Source organism: Plectropomus leopardus, chromosome 21 (assembly GCF_026936395.1).
Source record: "Plectropomus leopardus strain MGB_pleo_1.0 chromosome 21, ASM2693639v1, whole genome shotgun sequence".
NCBI classification, from domain to species: domain Eukaryota; kingdom Metazoa; phylum Chordata; class Actinopteri; order Perciformes; family Serranidae; genus Plectropomus; species Plectropomus leopardus.
The window spans coordinates 18,237,058-18,259,800 of NC_142196.1; the positions used below are offsets into that span (position 1 = coordinate 18,237,058).

The window sequence follows — 22,743 nt, forward strand, 5'->3', positions numbered from 1 at the left end:
CACACACACACACACACACAGGAATCAGCCTTAAGTGAGTGGGCTGAAACACAATGCCGATGTCATGTCATTACATGAAGGATCACTGCTTGCTGCAGCTGCTATTTACATATAAATGCAGCAGAATGTGGTCAAAAGTTCACTTTTTTCTTTCCATGGTTTGCATGTAACAAGCACTCTGGGGATTAAATCCAAGAGGCAAAACAGAGAGCCATAACTTGATTCATAAAATAACTGGGCACGAAGAGTAACAGGAAAGCTGGCTGCTATTTTTTTTTTTTTTTTTTTTACAAGCGTTTGAGTTTACTCTTCCAGGAATGCTGTGAAACATCAGCGTCGGGTGTTGTTTCACAGTCCTGTTTTTTTTTTCTCTCCTCGCATTCCTTCCTCTTTTCCCCCTGTTTGACGTTCTTTGTCCTGACCACTTGCACATGGAGGGGAAAGGAGACACTGGCGGGCTTAATCCACCGCCAGAGGCATGCTAAAGCCATCTGGGCCCAAAACCAAACGTAAGGCCTTCTGCGTCTCCTATATGAGGGGAGGAACAGGGGGAGGACGGATGGAGAGACGGAAAGTTAAGTTAGAGAAAGAGGAAAATGAGAGGAAAAAAAAGAGAAAAGGTAGGAGGTACAAGAGGGGCTTTGGGGGGGATTTGGAACAAGAACCAGGCTACACTGACGCATACTGTCTTTTGTGGTTTCCAGTCCTGACCCTCTGACCCTATACATCCTGTTGAAGCGGAGGAGGGGGGCGGAGAGAAAGACGAGATGGCAGCTATAGGCACCGGCTGCATGTATGTGCAACTGTGTGCGTCCAGAGAAGCCATGATTGCAGACGGCATGTATCAGGGTTAATATGAATATCAGACTACAGATTTGCGTCTCTCAGGTGTGATTTTTCACACCCCTCTTTCCTCTCTTCCTATGTGTTTACATCCACTCCCTGCAGAATCTTGTGGGGGAGGAACAATAGTCTCCAACATTCCCACTCTCCTGCCGAGAGCACTCGTTTGTCTCCTGCATTCCTTTCCCCATTCATCTCTTTCTCTCTCTCCCCTCCTGGATAGAAAAAAAACTCTTTACACGGGGGAGGGGTCTGAGTGTGCGTCTTAAAAAACCTCTGAGTGGAGTCAGTACCCCTTGAACACATCCTCCCCCCTTTTCCTCCCCGTTTTACTTGGTTAGTGAAGCAGCAAAGCTCAAAGAAAGGGAGGAGAAAGAGGAGATGCATTCTTTCTCTCCCTCTCGCTGTCTCTCAGTGTGCACCGGGGCCGAGTTGTGGCTTATTTTTAATGACTGGTTAAAAAAAATAAAAAAGAGGGAGGGCTGGGTCTCTTCCCCGCCGGCCGCTTACACACAGGCTCACTCACTCAGACACACACACATACACACTCACATTACTGTAGCCGAGTCTGGGACTTTCACAGAGAAGTCTTTAATTTGCACTGAGGCCTGGCCTCCCACACTGCACAGCCCAAACCACCCACTTACAGCCATGCACCATTCCTCAGAGCTACTCCAACATCCTCCCTCCCTCCACTCCTGTACAGTGAAAGCAACATGAACCACGCAATTTAGCTGTCAAGTGAAGTCGAAAAAACTTTCAACATTCTGTCAAGAGAACAGAGCAAAAAGCATGTTTTGACTTTAGGAGGAGATTTAACTCTATATCCCGACCCCCTCTTCTGCTTTTCATTCAGCCACAGCTTTGCGGGCCCTGCCTTGCCCAGCTTTAGCATGCAGGAGCCATGAGGATCATCCTCAGTAAACACTGAGGAAATCCTTTCGGGGCTTTTCCTTTGCTCTTTCCGATGCCAAAACACAGACAGGAAGAGCAAAAAGGGAGGATAGCCCCTACCTGACAGAGTAGCTCCTGTCCACCTGATCAGACAAAATGTGCTGTTTACATCTCGACATTCGGGAAGTAATCCTCAAAGTAAAACCCTTTGAGCAGGAAGCTGGTGCATGTGGTGTTTCTGCAGAGTGTGGGGACAGCAGGGGTCCAATGCCGCAGCCATTCTTTGTGTTTGTTGTAGCCCCGTCAGCTCCTCCCTTAGCCCCTTTCTCAATTCTCCAGTCTTTTTCTCAAACTGAGAGCAGAAGGACAGGAATGAATGACATTCTCTTCCTGTGTCAAAAGATATCCAAACGCCACTCGTCCTCCCTGAAAGCTATAATCAAAGCATTCCGGGCCATAACAAGCTGGGACCAATTAAGTCGTAAGTAAACATGAACACCTAACAGCCACTAACAAAAGCTTTAAGTCCCGCAGATTAATCCTATTGACTCTTATTCCGCTATAGAGCGTGTCCAGGCAGGAAATCACCATCGATTCAGCTCATGGAAACACACAATAATTACACATGATTGATACTATGATGCAGCAATTTCTGCACAAATATTCAGCAAGTGCTTACAGGTGCAATCTGCATGTTGCATCAGAGCATCATGTTAAGCATTATTTGGGCCATACTTCTCCTGACTAAAATAAATTGGACTGGTGACATGCTTCAGAGCAGCTGAAGAGCAGCTGAGGTTATGATGACATCTAGTGAGAGATTTGATATTACAAGTCAGGAATTTTCTCTTTTCATGCTTACATATGGATCACAAGAACATAATACTTAAACGTCTGAAACCTGGAACAGCATCAGTTTATTTGTGCTGCATTCAAACACCTTTCACAAGCTGTATAAGCCTTTGAAACCCAAACAAATTGGTCTGATTTCTCTAAAAAAACAATCAAAACAGAGTCAAAGACCAACTTGGGGAGAATTTAGTAAAAGGTGACGAGAAAATGATGTGAAGATTTGTTTTTACAAAAGGGAGGTAGGATTATTAGAAAATTACAAAGGAAATAAACAAAAAAGAAAAAAAAGAAAGAAAAAGTTCATAAAACAATAGCTATAATTATTATAATTATATATTTACAATTTTGTCACAGAGCAAAAACGTAGACATTTATCTATTTCTTTTGTCATTTAATCACTTTTAGGGGTCATTCTTGCTAATCTTTTGAGCCAGGTCTTGCTATATTGTTCATTATCGTTTCCCTTATATTTTGAAATAAATCAAAATAATTTGCTCAGGTTTCAATGGCTTAAATCAAATTTGAAGTCAGACACTTTCTCAATTTAGATTAAGTTCAGCAGGATGATTTAAGCCAAAATGACATTTTAACAGGTAGTATTAAACAGATTGAAAAACTTTTGAACTAAATCAGTCCCTCTGCATCTGTTAATCTGACGACTGACACCCTTAAACTAACATCGAGCGGTATAAAAGCGATGCTGAGTGTTTTCGCCTCTTGTCAATGAAAGAGCGACAGTGCAAGTTCCCACTGGCTTGCATTCTCAGACAGTCGTGACAGGATGAAGTAATTACTGAGTGGCTGACACACCAGCATGGTTAGGATTTATCTCCTCCAGGAAGAGAGATAGCCAAATCACAGTTTACCCACATCGAGGCTCCCAGTTCGGGCTTGATCCCCGCAGCTGCAAACGGAGAAGCCACACACAGACACTATGACACTCTCATGTGTGCACATGCTCAGAAGCGCCATCAATGTGCAGCTCACAACCACCACAAGTGGTGTGTTTCTCCTCTTTACTCCACATGTATGCAGTGCGTGTACTAGTGTGTCACCACATGTCTCGACCCAGCCCTTGTTTCCTGTCAAACGCACCTACTTGCACCATCAAAGCATGTGGGATGACAGCATTATGCAGGTGTGTGTGTGTGTGAGGGAGCAAGGGAGAGAATCGGAGAGACAGATGACACCGGAGTAGTGTTTAATTTACAGCTTCTCTTTGAATAATAATTCCACCTTGGAGGATGGTGGCTTTGATCCGCTGACACACAGGTGTATTTCACATGCAGCGGCATACGTTGCTAAGGCAGGGCTTTATCTGTCCCTGTAATTAACACCGGAGCATGGAGAACTATCTGTATGTGTGTGTGTGTGTGTGTGTGTGTGTGTGTGTGTGTGAGGAACATGGCAGGAGGGGATGATGGAGCTCAAAGGAGCATTCCTCTTCAATGTAAATCGTTTGATCTCCATGTCTCTCAGGTACATATACATCAAGCAAAGCATGAATGTCACTCGTGATTATCTCACACACTGATCACTCATTTCCTCCCTCTTTTCTGTTATCTTCTTTTGTTTTTTTTGACACGCACATAAACACAGTGGAGCTGCTGATAAGACCCACAGTGTGTCTAAAATAATGTCCAACAGCAATATCACAAGATGAAACTTGTGAGTTGGCCCATATACAGAGAGCCACTGCTGTGTCAAAACATCAGAAGGCAAACCAGGTTTATTGTAAAACTGGGAATACAGCTCCCTCTAGTGGTGATAAACCAAAATTGAAAAGTACAAGGCAAATGTATTACTTTTTTTTTTTACATATTTTAAAAAATGTTTGGTTTTTTTTTAGAATGAGCAGAATTATCACATTTTGCTATTACTATTATTATTATTATTATTATTATTATTATTATTATTATTATTATTATTATTATATTCAATTAAATCTGATTTAACAATGTTACAAATCACTAAATGCTTAAAAATCCACTGATTCATACCCACTGATTTTTTAACTGAGTCAAGACTTAAAACTAACACCTAAGGGGAAGTGAGAATTCATAAACATAAAATGCTCATATTTATCCACGATAGCAGCTTAGCAAGCATCATCCTGTATTTTATTTTGCCTTTCTTACTTTAATGATATTATTGAATAACTGGGGTTTATGTTGCATGCATGCATTTCAAAAAGTTCAACCTAGGTAAAAATACGTAATGCATATTCATGGACAGAAGACAATAACATGTTTATGAGGAGTTGATAAGTAATGACAGCCGCCTCTTTGAGCCTCTATAGTGCGTCAAAGCTAAACATGTAGCTGTTTTAATTAACAACCGAATTTTCACCTGCCCTGTTTACCTTTTTTCTTCTGTCTCTGTTCTGTTTTTGTGTGGATTACTAGAAACCTGGAATTAACTTCACCTACAGCGTAGAGGAATTAGGAGGTGGATGAAAGAGAGAAGTTGAAAGTGAGTTTAAAAAAAAAAGTCAGCGAGTGAGAGAGACAATAAAAAAATGCAGGGACATTTAATGAAAGACATTTGATCCAAAGACACTTTGGTCCGTTTAGTACACCCCAGAGCCAGGGAGACTGTGTTTATGAGTCGCCTGTCATCACATCTCTATCCAAAGCTACTGTAAATGTGGATGCCTCATACCTTCACTGGATGACTGAAGTAAACGAGTCTGCCTTTCCCTTGGCAAGTACTTCATAAACTCAACTTCAACATGATAATTGCTTCTTAAAAGACACGGTGAAAGACAGAAGGGGGCAGCTGAAGTCTTAGCACCTGTTAAAAGTGAGAGTTGCTGAGAAAATACAGTATGACCGGATAAGTGACAGTACATGATCGAGAGACAGAGAAAGTACTCGAGAGACTCACGGGAGTGTGCTTTGGCAATACGGTCTCACTGCAATAACACCTCACTTAAATTAAGTGAGAGATAGAGACGGAGCGATGTAAGTTACAAAGACAGAGAGAGGGGGGATATTGCAAGCTGTGACTGACTCTGTTAGTCCCGACAGTCACACAAGGGGACAACAAACCTGCGACGACTGGATATACTTTACAAAGTGTTATCTACCTCAGCTTCAAACTCATAAACTAAAACATGATGTCAGCAAAGAGCTCACAGCTCTAAGTACACATCCAACACTTCAGACCCGTCAGTTACAGTAAAAGGCTTTTCCAAACATACATTATGACCTGCTGTGTTAGGGGCTTGCACATTAGAAGAGCCATGGCAACTTAACTTGATAATTGGCAATTTTCAGTAATAAAGCAAATGTTGAGGGGTCTTTTTTGTTAAACATTACAAATGAGATAAGATAGTTGGGTCTGAAATCAAGCAAACATAAAACTGCTGCATGGTTACGTTAAAATATTAAGTAAACTAAGATTTTAAGATAATTGTTTTGATCATACCTTCAGCATCACCTTTGGACACTAAGGGACAGTGCGTCAATCCACATTTTCTACATGCATTGTGTCTTTTCAAAATAAACTCCTGTTTTCACAGGAAGTACACGGTTTCAGTTAAATGCACCATTTCTTTTTGTTTTACGCTTACTTCTTTAGGGTTTAGAAAACAAAGCGTGTGTTTAGGTAAGGTAAAAATAAAAAAGCGTCATGGTTTGGCTTAAAAAGATGTTACATAATGTCACACATGTCACACCATATGTCACAAGCATAGTATACAATGCATAGCACCACATTATGTTGTTGATAAAATAACTGTTTCCCACCCACCCTATGCGGACTCTCTCACTCAGCGAGCAGTCAAAAAAGGTTCTTGCTCCATTAAACTCACATAAAATATTTTTTTGGTCCAGAACTAAACCACAAATGCACCTGGTTTATCAACTGGTTGATAGAGATCCACATAACAATGTCAAGCCAGAAGGTAAAATGTTACCAAACACATTCCTCTTTGTACTGAAACAGTTGAATAAGCAGTGATTCTGCTCTTTAAAATGAACTTGCCTGCTGGGAACGGTCATTCTTGAAAGCGTTTACTGCGCTATCAGTTTAAATGTCAATACATTGAAGCAGCTGGCACTTCAAAATATGGTTGTGTAAGTGCGCCCTCGAGAAAACACTTTTTCAGGATGAATTTTGAGCCAGTACTGATGGGATGGAGCAATATGTGAATGAAACTGAGGGAAACTAATGATCCCTCAGGGTGAAGGCGGTACAGAGAAGAAAGAAATGCCATTCAGCAGGGAAAACTGACTGTAAGGTATGAGAACAAAGCAGAAAGTAAGCCAAAAATATAATAAAAACAGCAAAACGAAAAAATCGATTGTATAGAGTGTAGACAATTTAAGCTCATTTTAAATATCGTTTTGATTAAAATGTTACAAAAACTAGTTAAATACAGATGTTGATGACTATTATGTTCTACTAACTTACTCTTCAAGTTTTATTTACAGCTTGATAATTGTGTGCGATTAAGGCCTTCCTGGATGAACAGCTTCACATGATACATAATCCCACACGACTGCGGCCTACTTGGATCACTGGAAGCATAATGTGTGTACAGTATGTGTGTGTCCATTGCATGTTGGGCTCAGGAGGGTCTTGGAGCCTCGTCCCAAAATAGAAAGCGGAAAGCTGGTAGGTGAGCGGGTAGGCAGCATAGCTGGCATCAGTAGCGAGAATGGCATGTGTGCATGACTCACTGAAACACAGATGGACGGTCGGAGGCATGGGGTAAAAGACTGCTCGTCTGTCACACAGTAGGGTGTTAGGGGCCCTCTGTCGACCCTAGCAGGCCTCAAACCGCTAAGTGGCACCAGTGATCTCTTTTCCCATAAGGCCTGTGGGGCTCAGCATCTCTCTCTCCACTGCCCTCTGGATGCTCACTTTAACAAGCACAGAAGATGAACCCCTGTGAACTCCAATTCCCGAGGGGCCTCGGAGTCTGACCTAAATAACTAGACCCTGCAGAGGGTGTGTTGTGATGCTGTGCCAGGCATTGCTCTGTGTGATGCAGGCCACACCTGTCGTCCTCCAGTCAGAGATATGATACCGAAATAGACCAGGAGCTGGAAGGTGTTCAGCGTTTCCTGGGTACCGTGAGTGGAGGGGAAAGCAAACAGCAGGCAGGTTAATTTCAGTATGCTCACATGGTGTCCAGTTTGGAGGTAAAACCAGCTGCAGAGGTGCTGGGAAATGACGTAAAGTTTATCTATTAGCAGTGTCAGTCACAGAGTGTGTATGACTCCACAAATTGGCAAATCTATATATTTTAAATGTAGTTTGTAATTTACATTTGATTGATCCATTTGATGTATTTTTTAAGAATCCAACTAGTTTATATTTAATGTAGACATATCATGACTAAACCCAAATTTATTTATTAAATATAATCTTAGGCTTGTTCATATTTTTATTTTCATTTAATATGAACAACTTCGTCCATTTTCGTGAAGCATGAATAAGCAGAAAGCATGGGACAGGCGCTGATAGTTTAAGGGTCAAGCAACTCACAATAGATATAACTTCCGGTCATTTCTTTCAAAGTAAAAGTCAGTGACGTACTTAAGTTTAAATTATTTTTGCTGTTAAGGTACTAAACTGACATTGTCTTTATGTGGCTTTTGTGTCGAAATCGGACTTAATATGAGGTGCTAAAACTACATGTGTTTAATTGTGAGATTTTGATACCTCCAATTTACTGCTTTTTGGTTGTTTTTTTTAAACACAATAAGCAACTTGGCAAAAAATGTCCCACAAATTGCAAAAAAATGTCTAAAAGCTGAGGGAAAATGCCCCGTAAACTATTGGCTATTCATAATTCTGTTAATGTAATTAAAATTATGTGACAGTAAGGAAATAATTGAATGTATTTATTTATTTTTTGTTAGCTCTTTCATTTTCTTTGTTGATTTGTTTGTTTTTTTATCACTTCTTTTACAGGTAATTTTTTATAACTTTGTACTATTACTTTTGGGGCCATTTCTTGTTAAGCTGCTTAACAAGAAATCTTCTCATATTTTTTTTTTTTTTTATTATTAATTTTTGGTTGGAAAGAAATCAAGCCCATTGCTGTGGTTTTAAAGGGTTAAGCCAAATATCTTATGTCTGAACTCTTGTTTCTTGCCCCTTTGTAGGACAAATCCAACCTTTATTTTGAAGGCACACAAACCCAACTTCCTGCCCCTGCCTGGCTAGACGTGGTGCACCAGAAGAAGCAGCTCGCCATCATCATGTCTCACTCCCAAACCACACAGAAACACAGCAGCAGCGGCTTTTACTCACAAAGACGAATCCAGTAATCACACATGCCGAGCAGCGCGCTGTACAAACACTGAAGGAGCCTCATGAACGCTGCGGGTCCGTCACGCAGAGCCGGCAGGAGGTGGCGGGAGGAGTCCTCTCTGCCTCTTTCCCTTCTTCACTCTGACGATATTGGATCTAATGTCAGGATGTGGACGCGCCTTAATCGCACCCCCCGCCCCGGACAAACACTTTATAGCTCATTCAGCACCGGGCGGGACAGTCCCGGTCACTGGGACAGTCCCGTTCACTGACATCCAGAAAAACGAGACTAATATATCTATAACTTTCCCCTCTGACTCCTGAAGCATCTGTGTTGCTCAGTAGAGATTTTCAACAGAGCTACTGTATTTTCTCTGATATTCGACAATGATCCTACAGCCTGAGACAAGATAAATTTAAGACTTTGAAAGACTTTTTAATTCCGCTTTGAATTAAATTTAAGATTTGCAATTTAAAAAAAATTACATTAGATATATATTAATGTCGCATCTCTGTGAAATGTATCATTTCAAAAATGATTTTAAAAAATAACTGACTACTCAATGATCATCTCTGATCCATTTGTGACTTTATACACATATGTTTGTACCTCTAAATGTCTCTTAAGTTAGTGTTTCCTCTTTTTTGTTCAGCTGTTTTTGTCTATGTCTCGTTATGTTGTGCCTCTTCTCTCCCTTTTAAAAAAGGGAAAATGTATTTAATTTTATTTTTGGTATTTTTACTATTCTATAGGCACCTTCATCTTCTTACCTTTTTAAAATTAGTATTATTATTTTTATTTTCTTTCAAATGGAAACTAATATATTTTTGAATTTGTAATTGTACTATAACATGAGCATCAGTTCATAAAAACAAATCAGTGCAAAAAAAAACTGACTAGGCATTTACTTATTAATAATAGTAATATTAATATTAGTATTAGCAGTAGTAGTAGTATTTCTTTTTTATCACCAGTTCAACCATCTGTTCAACACTTGATGGAAAACAGAAAAAAAAGAAAAGATTTGAGAAAAAAACAATTTACCATTTCTCTCCATAGATTCAGACTCAGGTCATGAATTCTAATTCCCCCAACATTCATTCAAATTGTCAATTATATTTCTTATGAGATAAAATGAAATAATATACAATATAACTTTTTAATCCTGAATTAAATTATATGCCAGAGGTTGCTCATAAATAACATAAGAACAAAAAAGCATAGTTTATATTATTATTTTTGAAAGCTTTTTTTATGTAGTTACAGTTGTGTAAACCTGGTGATGAATACTATATCTTTATTAAAAATGCATTTATGTATTAGTTTCTAAAATACAATTCTAAGATATTTAGTATAACAAACACCAGATCTAGTCTTTAAAAACTACAGATAAAAACAACTGTAGGTAATGTTACAGAGGGTATGACCTCAGCATCCCACTCAGTAACCCTGCTTAATAAACAACTCAACTTATTGTCTGAAAAGCCAGGAGTACACAACATATTAATCTTACTTTTTAAAGTGCTTTTTATTTTTTATGTTGTGTTTGTTGCTGCTCTGTAAATCAATTTCAAGTTGAGGTACTTCCTGAACTCACCCAGTGAGTTGATCTACCTACGAGAAAATTCAAAATTACGTTTAAAAGCGCACAATTATTATTCTGATATATCTGGTCTTTTTGATTTTCAGTACAATATATACAGCTTAAAGTTTCACCAATTAAAGCCACACATGAAAAAGTATCCAGCCAAAAATAAGACGTGATTCATGAACTCAGATAATCTCACGACTGCCACAACAGGTCTGGTAAAGTGACGTGTAGCTGAGCATTTCCATACCCAGGAGGCGGGGATTTAATGCAGGATTACTCTTTGTTATTGCATTTATGGTTATATTGAAGTTTTTACAATGGCTGTTGTTGGGGTTGTGATCTTCTTGTTTGAGTCACTGTGTACTGACATTACATAAAACACTTTATGACACCAATTTAGATCTGCATCTAATCCTTTTTATCTTGTGGTGAAGAAATGAACATGCAGAACCAATCAGCAGATTACACACCAAAAAACAGTAATAACTTGACTGCACTTTATCCACACAGGTGTAGAGGTTATTTGCCTTGGTGACCTTGCACTGAACTCATCACTCTGTTCACGGACACAACAGGCGAGCAGATGGCCAAATCCACAGTAAGTGACTGCAGCAGCATGGAGCAAAGATCCGAGTTCTCGGGAGCTAACGCTACCACAGCGACCTTTCACCTGAGGCCCTCCTCAAAAACCCACTTTGAGAAGGGACCTTCTCCCAAAAAAACAAACAAACACAGGAAACCCTCAAGCAGCTATTTTCTTTGCTTTTCTAACACATGAGTCATCGTGACATATGAAAAACAAATTTCAGGCTTGCTCTTGGAAATCTGCGTGGGCTGGTGAAGGTGTGAGGGGAGATCCGGACAAAACGCTGGGACTTGATTTTGATTCCACCAGACTTTAGTGGTGTGGATCACTGCCACGTAATTTTAGCACACACAGAGGTCCAAAAATATTCATTCTCACACGTTCTCTCAGAACTCTTGGAAAAGTGCCAGTGATGGCAGCGATTGTTGTTAATTGGGTCAAGCTGTCTACTAGTTTTACGTCCACCCACTCACACAGCTACTGTAGGAATAAAGGGCAGAGGTGCGGTGCTGCGTTACACTGAGCCCCTGGGGGCAGTGTTGTACAGCTGTTTCTTTAGCCTGCTCTACTGTAGATACAGCTGGGAATACACAGGAACCCCATGTCATCTCACTACTGTAAGGATTAATTTGATTTTATAAGGTTACTGTTCAAGACTGAATAGAGAATATTGCGGTTTATTCACACAATATCTCAGAAATTCAGTGGGAAATAAAAAAAAGAATAAAGAAAAAAAGATTCTGTACTTTTTCTGATGACGCTTGTTAGCGACTTTTAAAAAGACAAAGCATTTCTGTAAGTAAGGTGAAACTAAAGTTGAATTAACCTCCTGTCGCCTCTTAATTTGAAAGTCCCAGGGGCAAAACAGGTCATTTCGACTCAGAGTGAAATGCAGGGAAACACAGAAATGTTTTTACTGTGTATCTAACTGTTTCTTGCTGAAATAAGCACCAGGCTGGAACGGGAACAAAGTGTGGTATGGTTTAATATGTTTTCTTGGTTTTTCTTCTCTTCACTCGTCTTATTCCCTCTGGTTTTATATAATAATTTGCAGATTTTGTCATAGTCTAAGAATCATAATAACATCCACTGGATTGTTTTGTGACTCATTTGTCGCTTGAAAAATTACATGAAGGAAAAAAAGAGAACAAGATGGCACAGTTTTGTCTTCTTTTGTCGCTTTTGTCTTTTTTTACTTGAATATCTCAGACGTTTTTGAGCACTACCTCAAGAAAATCGTTGTTTTCATTCATTTTAAATCCAAATAACTAATTAAATATGAATTATTGATAATTTTTACTACATTAAATTCTGCTGTTCTCGGCTACTAGAGAAGACAATAAAAGTCATTGCTGTCATTTTATAGCTTTGTTGTAATTATCTTTCGATAAAATTATAAAACTGAATTCCCTAAATGTCAAAAAAAAATTCTGTTCTGTTAATAAGGCAACATGCAGTTTTGCCTGAGTAATTAGCACTACAGCCAGGGCATAATAAATGTATAAATGAGAACTTTGATATATGTTATAAGTGTGATAAGCTGACATGAAATGTGAATTTTCTTGCAGTCTTATTGTTATGAGCTTAATGTTTGTAGTTGGATTCTTCCTAAGTGTTTCTTTACACCTCTTCTTGTTCCTTATGATGGTTTTAAAGTTACATGAAAAACGTGAGACTGAAACTGGAAAACATTTATTCATTTTGTTTCAAAATATGTTCAAAGAGAGAATTTTTGCAAGATACAGATATGAGGGTTGGGAATGTAAAGCACGCTATGATGACAGTGTTGTTAATGGTTTTCTTCTTCTATATTGGGATAGTGTTAATAATTATATATATATGAAGAGCATGAACAGAGTGGTTTAGGTGTGGGAATGGAGCTTTTGGTGGAGAGTTGGTGTATGACCGTGTATAAATGGATTAGAAAAGAACAGGGCTAGGACTTTTTTTGCTTTGAAATGTTAATTTATGTTGCTTTTTTGAAAATCTGTTATATATGTTCTCTATTATGTTTATCTGATTTATTCATTTTCTTTTTCTTTTTTAAATGTTCAGAATAAAGTGTATTCAATTCAAATTCAATTATATGTATTCATTTAGTTAGTTATTACATATTTTAAATATCATTGGATTCCCTGGTTTGTAGCTCGAGAGATAAATTTGTTGTTTACTATTGATGCTTGAAGTGGGATACCTGGCTTGAATGATAAAGAAATATCGGACAAAGCACAGAATGTGAATGCTCCTCCAATCATTATTCATGAGCTTCAGCTACACCACAGATAGAGAAGCGAGCCCAGAGCTGCGTCAGAAAACCAAATGAAGAGGTGGTATTCCACCGAGTGTATGACAAGACCATCAGCAAAATGAGCCACAAGCATGCCTCAAATGCTTACTTAAGGAATGCTTTATTGAGCGCAACGCCTCTGTTCCGGAGCCGCAGGAAATTCACAGCCATTAAATTAAACATTGTCCTGCAAGCCTATTACAGGAGCAAAGGGAGCAAAGCCACTCTTTTCAGCCAATCCCTCAGCACCTCCGAAAAATAGATGCTGGGAAAATGAGGCTGTATAATTGACAGCAGGTCAGTGAGCCAGGGAGACCGAGGGTGAGAGGAAGAGAAACAGAAACTATGGCACATTTCCCAGACTTAAGATCTGTGTGTATACTCTTTCTAATTGAAGGTCAATTCGTCTTCCCAGCGAAACAACAGGTTGATTTACCCACACACACACCTAACTGCTGTTGTGAAACAGCAGGGGATCTAGCTGTTGTGTAAGAGGCCAAGGAAAGGAAAGACAAAGCAGAGTGAAGGGGTGATGAATATGTTAACTGGAGACGACGCAGGGTGGAGGAGCCAGGGCTTAGAGGCAGTAAAATCCTCACATTAACCGATTGCTATGGATTTTCCCAAGCTGTAAAAGAGGATCTGCTCCAGATTTCGTTAAACCGATCCAAAGGAGCTGATGTCTAGGCCAACATGTCTGTCCGATGCAATAGTAATATGTGTGTGTAAGCGACTGCACGTGTGTGTCTGTGCCAGTTTGAGTGGGTGCAGAGGCAGGCAAACCCAGCCACAGCCACTTGACGTTCAAAGAGAAGAGATCAAAGGACGGGCCCGCACTTCGGTCTCCTACCTCAGGATTAAAACGATCATCAATAATAATGGGCTGGGGCAGCGCAGTGGGCAAACTGGAGCGGAGCATGAGCGGAAGCTGATAGGTCTCTCACCTGTTTGTGTGTGTGTGTGTGTGTGTGTGTGTGTGTCTGATATCTTGGTGGTTTGCCGCGGGGACAAGTGGGAGCAGAAACCATAAGCGTAGAGCTGTTTTTCTGGGACTGCTGCCTGAACCATCCCTCGGAAACATCATGCAATATTCACCACAACAACGTCTTCACTTCTCACTTTGGGCTCTCGAAAGATTCCCTGTGAAATGTATGAATGCATGTGTGTACGTGTGCGTTAGTGCATGTGAGCGTCTGCATCCATGTGTCTCCTGCATCGTGGAACAACAGGAAAAAGCTGTGACTGTTTACTTGGCAGGAAGTCGACATGTCATCAGTTATGTGTTTGTTTACGAGCTTATATATGTGAGAGTATGCAAAGACAATGTTTCAAATGTCTTTTAGAAATAAGGGGGATTATGTAATGCATACAATTCAAGCCAATTAACCAACAAATTAGTTTTTAAATTTGTCTGTACTATTATTAGACCTGCCTGTCCTGTTATTTTTCTTATTTTATTCTTCATTTTTCAGTCATTCATTTAATTTTTTTATTATTATTATTATTAATAAATGTTCTTAATTATTATTTCCTTCCCCGTCTTTTGACTGGAAAGCACCCGAATAACATTTGTGTATGATAAGGTGCTATACAAATAAACTTGCCTTGCCTATACAAAAGGGCTATTTTTTTCATGCTGCCAGTCTGTATTTTTAGGAATATTACTGCACCTTTTCTGTTCTGATCCCAAAGCAGACTCAAATTTACATCAATAAGCACAGACAAAATAGTAAGCGAAACTACCATTACTAAATGTATATTCAAAGTAAGATTACCTCATCACCAACTAGAGGTGGGGAAAAATTCAATATTGTATTACAATACTTTTGTGTGGCCATATCGTATCGTTACAGGGACTCCATGTATGAACTTTTCATTATATTAATTATTAATATTACAAATAAAATTTACTTTTGGCAGCCTAAAAGTATCATATAATCGATTGCTTTTTCAGTTCATTAATTAGCTTTTTCAGTTCAACATTGTTTTCCTTTGGGGACATAATGTTTGTTAAAAAAAAAAGGCAACAAACTGCAAATTATCACGATACATTTTATTGCAAAACTTGACATATTGCGAAACATTAAAATCACAATAATATTGTATTGTGATAAACTGCAATTCATTGTCTTTTTTTTTTAAAAACAAACATTATGTCCCCAAAGGAAAAAACAATGTTCTTATATATGATAAGATACAGTTTTCAGTCTTTTCATCTCACTTCAATCATTTTTATTGCAGCAAAGGTTTTCGAGTGAACTGAAAAAGCAATCGATAATCAATCCACACTTTTAGTACAATGCACATTAGTACATATTTCTTTTATTTCTTGTGCACATATTTGTAATTTTTTAAAATATTTATAAAAATATTCTCCTATTTTTTTCACATCTACATGTGTTATGTTATGTTATATCTTGTAGCAGAATGCACATTTTTCTTGCATACTTTTTATTCTATATATCTTTTCTTATATTTTCGGTTCATATAGTATAAGAGCAACTGTAACGTCTTCCGATTCCCCCCTGGCGATCAATGAAGTATTCTGAATCTGAATGTGAGTTAAAACATACTGTGCATGGTCAATATAGCCCTATATCCATTAAATTAGTATCTAATTAACTTCAATGCCTGGCTGGCTGACAGGATCAAAGTGTGTTTGCTTTTTTAGGTACTTTTGTAATATTTAGTGCAGAGTCTGATGTATACAGTAGGAACATTCAGAAGTCATAGTTATGACTTGTTGGTGTGAACACAGTATGCAAAATACCCTATGACATGACAACGGGGGACTGCGTGGTACCTGCACTCACAAGCAAAACAACTACACACCAACACCACATCATGAAATATCTTACATGCCATAATTTTAGTGAGATAAGGACAGTCTAAGCACTGTTATTATTATTTCCACTGGATAAATAAGGCTTTTTATTTTGCATATGGACTTGTTTATCCCATATGCAAAATGTTAACTTCTGTTTTTTTTTCTTTTCTCACACTGGTGCCGTGCCTGCGGTCCATAAATAAATCATATCATATGTTTATTGGATGTGAATGAGGCTGCGACTATGCAGGAGGAGAGCAGGACTGTATTAATTAGCATTACTTTATGTACATACTTTCAGTTGCAGTGTAAGTCGAGTATACATTACTTGTTTACTGCCAGGCACATTTTCTGTACAGCTCCTTGCCTTTTCAACATGCAAAACCCTTTAAAGATAAATATAAAATTATAAACTTAACTTTGAAGCCAAAAAAAAACTGATTTTCAAGGAACGTTAATTAATGTTTTGTGGTGTTAATTAAAGGGTCCGAGACCACCTGTGAGCCCTGTATTTCACACACGTGAATGAACAGCGTGTAAAAGTCTGAAAATGGTAATTATGCTAACTCCCACATGACACGAACGTGGCGGCAGTGCGCGTACTGAAAGAGTGAGACAGGCAAAATGTAGTCAGACTTCTCCTTCCAATCTCCCTCTCTTCCTCTCCTCTTCAATCACAGCCTTTCCCCAGGAGGAGAAAAAAGGAGAGGTAGCTAATTAATTACAGTGACTGACGACTCCGTGGTGAAGATCTAAGGAGGTGATGAATTGTGCAGTCGTACAACTATGACAGTAATCTGCGGCTATCCCCTACCTTCACTACCAACCACGGTGTGAACTGCTCTCCACATTGCCTCATAATATATCACTCGAACCCACTCTCCCTGTCACGATTGTTTGAGCCTCAGCCGCGGTTAATCTCAAGACAGTAAAGGTCCAGGGTCGCAGGAAGTCAACAGCCAATCACAGAGAACTATGCAAGCAATACAAAAGGATCACTCTCTATTGGAAGCAGCCGCATAATGTAGGATTATCAGCAAATACACGCCATTAATATATCTGTACTTCCACTATGCCATTCATCATGTGACAAACTCAGGTGCCAAAAATGGATGTTCATTAAATTGCCAACAGCTGTGAGGCAACTGCTGCAGACATGTGGGCTTCATAACACACATGCACACACTTCTGCTTAGTCACTTTTTACCTGAGAGGCATTTAATATATTTACATCATCAACAAATGATTACAGATCAAGACAGTGTGAGAGACACTAGACTGGAATGAAGAGGAAAAGAGGCCTCTTGTATCGTGCGTAGGAGCACCATTTGTAGCACTACAGAGCAGCTGTCTGGCTTGAAAACCAGAGTTTAGTCCCTACAACATCTCACCTGATAGATGGTCTTCATTATCTTTCCCTTCCTTAGGGGAAGGAACTCCGAACGTTCCTCTCCTGATCTTATCAGTCTCCCTTTATAGATCAATAACTTCCACCACACAATAAAACAATCAACTGAATCCTCTATTGCCTTTAACTGTGCTGTTATCCAGAACTGTCAACAGATGTAAAATAATAAAAATGCAGGGATGCAACTGCATATTTTGACCAATTTTTATTGACTACTGAAATAAATTCTAATTTTGGAGGAACACAGGGAGTCTTAAACAGCATTAAATAAATGTTTGCTGAGAATCAATTTCAAGCACCTTGAATTGATTGAAGTAGTTTTGCCATTCCTCCAATTTGCAGTAAATGTGTTTGATTAGACTGTAACCTTGTCGGCTAGGTTTGGGGAAATGCTGTCTTTTAATTGGCATAATTAAAAAGGAATGGAAGAGAGAGCCAGTGTGCGTCAGGCAGTGGTGACTCAACATGCACAATGTAAGGGAATGACGTTTGGATTTGCAGTGGGAAACATAGAAGCACCCAGTGCTGGGTGCCAGCACCACTCAGCATCAATACTGCATGCAGTAATGCTGGAAAGCCAAGCGCTCCAGACCATGAGGCACACAAGAGGGCTAAAATAAGACCCAGCAGCCAGTGAGCTTTACAGCTCGAATAAGCTCTTATGTGGGAAAAAACAGTTCTGCATTCATCAAATTGTATCTGAGAAGAAAACTGGGTCAGATGGATAATAATGCGGAGGGTTTGGGTCTGCGTTTGCAAAGTGAAATACTCCCCGGTCAGCTAACAGAGGAAACTTTCCTTTGTGAAAAACACTTGACTATTTTTCAACAGAAGAGAAATGAGAGAATTTGATTTGACGGCTCTTGCTCCGAAGTTAAAGATAAATCTCTCTCTGCGCTAACTGCAGTAATAATTCATTTAATTTTGTTGCTGTTAACACTACATACATGCTGCATAACTTAGACTCACAGCACATCTATAATACATACTTTCTATGCACATGTATCAATTTATAATGCGTCATGGATTATGTATATTCACTCATGTTCATGAGTACATGAGTGTGTGTGTTGGGTTCATGTTCCCACCAACCTGTGCTGCTCTGGATGGTTCTGACGGTGGTGGTGGTGCGCGGGGGTGAGTTGGTCCTCCTGATGGCCACCGTAACGCCTCCCTCCTCTTCCTCCTGTGAGCAGCCTTTCTCTATGGCACGCACGTAGCTATGGCTCCGCATGCGGAAGCAGCCGGGCATGGGCAGGTCCAGGGCATCCACCGCCTGCGACTCCATCTCACTGAACACTGACTCACACACTGCCTCGATCTGCCCGTTCACCTCCACCTCGCTCACCTGTGGAAGAGGGGACACACGCAGACATACAGTACATGCACAGACGAAAAAACATACATAGGAGTGGGTGCGCCCGAGCACAGGGGAAAAATCAAAATGCACAGGCGCACCCCAGCATAGTGCAAGACAAAGGGGTAGGGACAATATATTACAGAAGCAAAAGCCAGGGAAGCATCGCTGTGCTGCAAGATTCAATGTTACAGAGCTATTTCACTGATTAAAGTTTCAGAAGGCAGCAGTTTTATGTACAAACACACTTTAATCATAAATTGGTGCTACGGCAGAAGACAGTGTTCTCATACTTTGAGGCAGGCTGATTCACCACATTCGCCAAAAATGAATCCTGTTATTTGATATTGACAGTTGTCTGCTCACAGAGAACTTACAAATGCACGATTGGTCTTTTAGCCTGAGAAACCTCTTCCAGAAAAATGTGCTTTCGACTCAAATCCATTAATAAAAAGCAATCAGAATATGAATTTAAAGTAAACAACATTGTCAGACAAGTGCAATTGGGTCCCCTTTGGTTAGGCATCACAGACGAGTCAAGCTGTTAAACATCAGCATGCTGTGTTCACATTAAGCACATCACATAATGCTGAGTATGTTAATGCATATTTTACTTCCACACTGCCTTGTGAAGCTTTAACTCATATATAAAAATTTACATGTGCATAAAAAGGGGAATAGATTCTCGAAAAATAAAAAAAAGTCCAAGGAGTGCAGAGGGGGAGGAATCACTGTAGGATACAACTTCAAAGGGCCGCACAACCAAGTGAAATACTACAAGTGTTGTTATTAAAGGTGAGAAATAGGAAGTGTTAAAGCTAAGACTACTGGGAGTTGAAATGTGACTCGAGGAAATCTAACTACATCTGCATCATCAGCTATTGCAGTTCGGGTTTCAAAACACGATCTAAAGGGAAGAAAAACGTAGAAAGGTCTTGCTACAGACTTGTGACATGGGTGTGTGATACAGACTGGGTTGTGTGAGGGCAGATAACACAAAGCTACATTCCATTCCTTCGGGTTTCTCTTGTTCAGACAGTCCAAAAATATAAAGTAAAGTGCCCGGTCACCAGAATAAATGTTGGCATTGTACATTTCTGCAAACCCCAGATATGCTATATTTGTAATTTGTATGATGTAGTTCAGATTGCCTGTATGTAAATTAAGCAGGCACATGTCCATCTTTGTTTGTAGTGACAAAATGGGTCTGATTTAATGAGAGTTTGGCATATGTCAAGCCCTGTTTGTAGCAACAAAACGAGTGTTTTTGTATGAGCAGTTCAGGACATGTCCAGCTATGTTTGTATTGACAAAAGCAAGTGATTTTTCACAAATTTTGTACATTTTCAGACTTGTTTGTAGCAACAAAATAGATGTTTTTGAACGGGAGCTTGATAAATGTCCAGCCACAGTTGTAGCAACAAAATGGGTGTTTTTTAACAAGTGTGCGGTACATTTCCAGTCATGTTTGTAGCGACAACAGCACATGTTTTAATGATAGTTCAGTACATGTCCAGCCATGATAGTAGCCACAAGACTAGTGTTTTGTTTTGGATTTTTGAAAGAGAGTTTGGTGTCCAGCCGTGTTTGTGGCGAAAAAAGCTGTTGATTTTTAGCGACAGTTCAGTACACATTCAGCTGTGATTGTAGGGTAAAAACAAGAATTGGGACTTTATTTCACATGCATCCATATTTGTAGTGACATAGTGAAAGTTGGTATTTTAAGACAAGATGTGCTTCTCAACCCTAACCTAGTGGCTTTTTTTTTTACCGAAACCTTAGCACACATTGACCACAATGTTGTCAAAACATAAAATTGAAATTTTCAAAATTTCTCATAAAGAATAAACAAATGTAACATATAGTTGATTTGAAAACATGTACAAGACCAACATTTTTTCTGGCAACTGGGTTGCAGCAAGAAGTAGGAATGGGATGTGGCTGGGGACTACAGCGCTTGGTTTTGTCAGTGAAGACAGCGTACAGTCAGACAGGTGTGAGTACAAAACTGTAAAGCTTGGAATCAGAAAGGTTTGTGGACCTTGATTCATTCCACTGATGTTGAGCTTCTGCTTTGTGTGTGTCAGTTCACACTCAATGCGCATACATGTCAAATATGAGAGTGAGTGAGTGAGATAGAGAGCCTACCAGCACCTCTTTATTCAGTGGCATTTTTGTAGATGCCAGGTCCAGTGTGTCATTCTCCTCTGGGCCTGCTCCCTGCCAGGACTTGAAGGGACGTCTCAAGGGTCCATCATTCAGCCGGTGAGGCAAAGTGTTGCCCCTGGGCTTTGGATGGGAGTACATATCCCCGTTACCCGAGGCGAAAAGGTAAGCTAAGCTCCCCTGTCACTCCAAATAATGTAGAGTATGAAGCCGTGCTCAAAATCCAAAATGACTAACATCTTATTTTGCAGCAGCTGTGACAATAACAGACCTCCCTTGTTGAGTGATTTGAGGCCAATTCTTCAATATTTTCAATAACTATCAAATCCAGGCAAATGCCCATCATCATTTGGAACCAATCCCAATCTCAATTATTCATAAAATTCGTACGGCTGCATTTTAATTCTTGTTTTTCATCTCTTACATAGCAGATGCCAAATTGAAGAGAACATTTTTAGCCCGTCATTTTGCATCACAAAGTATTCCAAGGCAGAAGGAGCATATTAGGGTAAAGGATTGTGGGGGGGGGTTTGCATGGTAATTAGCCAATCTGAATACGCCTGTAATCATCTGAGCGCCAGAAAACAGCACGCAGACGTATACACTAATTGGGAGATTGGGGGTTTTCGTACTTTTCATACTTTGCCGGATGGTGACCTGATTGTTAATTCAGGCCTTAGGAGAGCTACGGATGGGATTTCCTCCCCCCTGCACGACCTTATTGGACATAGCAGTGGAGGTACAGGGGGTGTAGAGGCTGACGGCAGAGAGGCACGGGCCCCTGGGTGCCACTAACCTGGCTGATGGTGCTCATGGCTCTCATGTAGCTCTCGTTTCGCGAACGGAATTTAGGCGAGGCCAGCAGCCCTGCCGGGTCCAAGCTGTCCAGACTCCTATTGATGGAAACCTCACTCACCGCCCGCAGGTAGCTGTGACTCCGGATCTGCAGCTTGGGAGAGTGCTCTGTGGAAATCCTGCCATGAGAGAACGAAGAAGAGAAACGAGGAGGGACATAATAAGAGGAAAAAGTCAAAACAAAGAAAAAGGGAGCTTGGTAAAAAGGTAGGAAGCAAACCAAGATAAAGGAGCAAGACAAACAGACGGAGAGATAAAGTGATGAAAAGAGAGTGAGGGAAGGTATTTGCAAAGTACCTTGCAGTGTGTATGAACCCAAAGATACGGATCAATCCACAAATGCTTCAGGAGACACCTTTATCTAATCAACACGCGCAGTAGTATTGAGACATACTCGCAGTAGCTCAGGTGGTGTGTCCTTGAAGCACCTTGTAAGCACGCTCTAAAACACTTAATGCTGAAAACATTCACATTCTGTGTCAGAGGAGGGAAGAGGAACTGTGTGTGTGTGTGTCTCTGAGGTATACTTCGCCTAACGACTTTCACATAAAAACAGATGTAACGCAGAAACATAATCAACGCAAAAATACACACATACATGCACAAGCACATCCCCATCTCCAAGGAAGATGAGTAGGTGTCTCATTAGCTCTCACCTGCCTCCAATCTGATCACTCAGCATGCATCACGCCTATGTGCCTGTGTGTGTGTAGATGTGAAAAAGTGTGTGTGTGTGTGTGTGTGTAAGTTACATAGCAGTTGGATGCCAGCTAAACAATTCATTAATCAGGGGAAAAGAAACCTAAAAA

General features: G+C 39.9%; 1 protein-coding gene across 3 annotated transcripts in view; it reads right to left on the bottom strand.

The window, feature by feature from the left end:
- Nucleotides 1-22,743, bottom strand: part of dlgap1b (discs, large (Drosophila) homolog-associated protein 1b) — a 115,113-nt gene that overhangs the window by 22,357 nt on the left and 70,013 nt on the right. For 2 of the 3 annotated variants that reach the window (XM_042510586.2, XM_088072100.1), the window contains exons 5-6: nucleotides 21,876-22,053; nucleotides 18,649-18,904 (exon numbers count right to left, since the gene is read on the bottom strand). In XM_042510586.2, the coding sequence (XP_042366520.1) occupies nucleotides 18,649-18,904; nucleotides 21,876-22,053 (434 nt within the window). The remainder of the gene's footprint in view (nucleotides 1-18,648; nucleotides 18,905-21,875; nucleotides 22,054-22,743) is intronic. The other variant, XM_088072099.1, reaches the window with a different exon arrangement.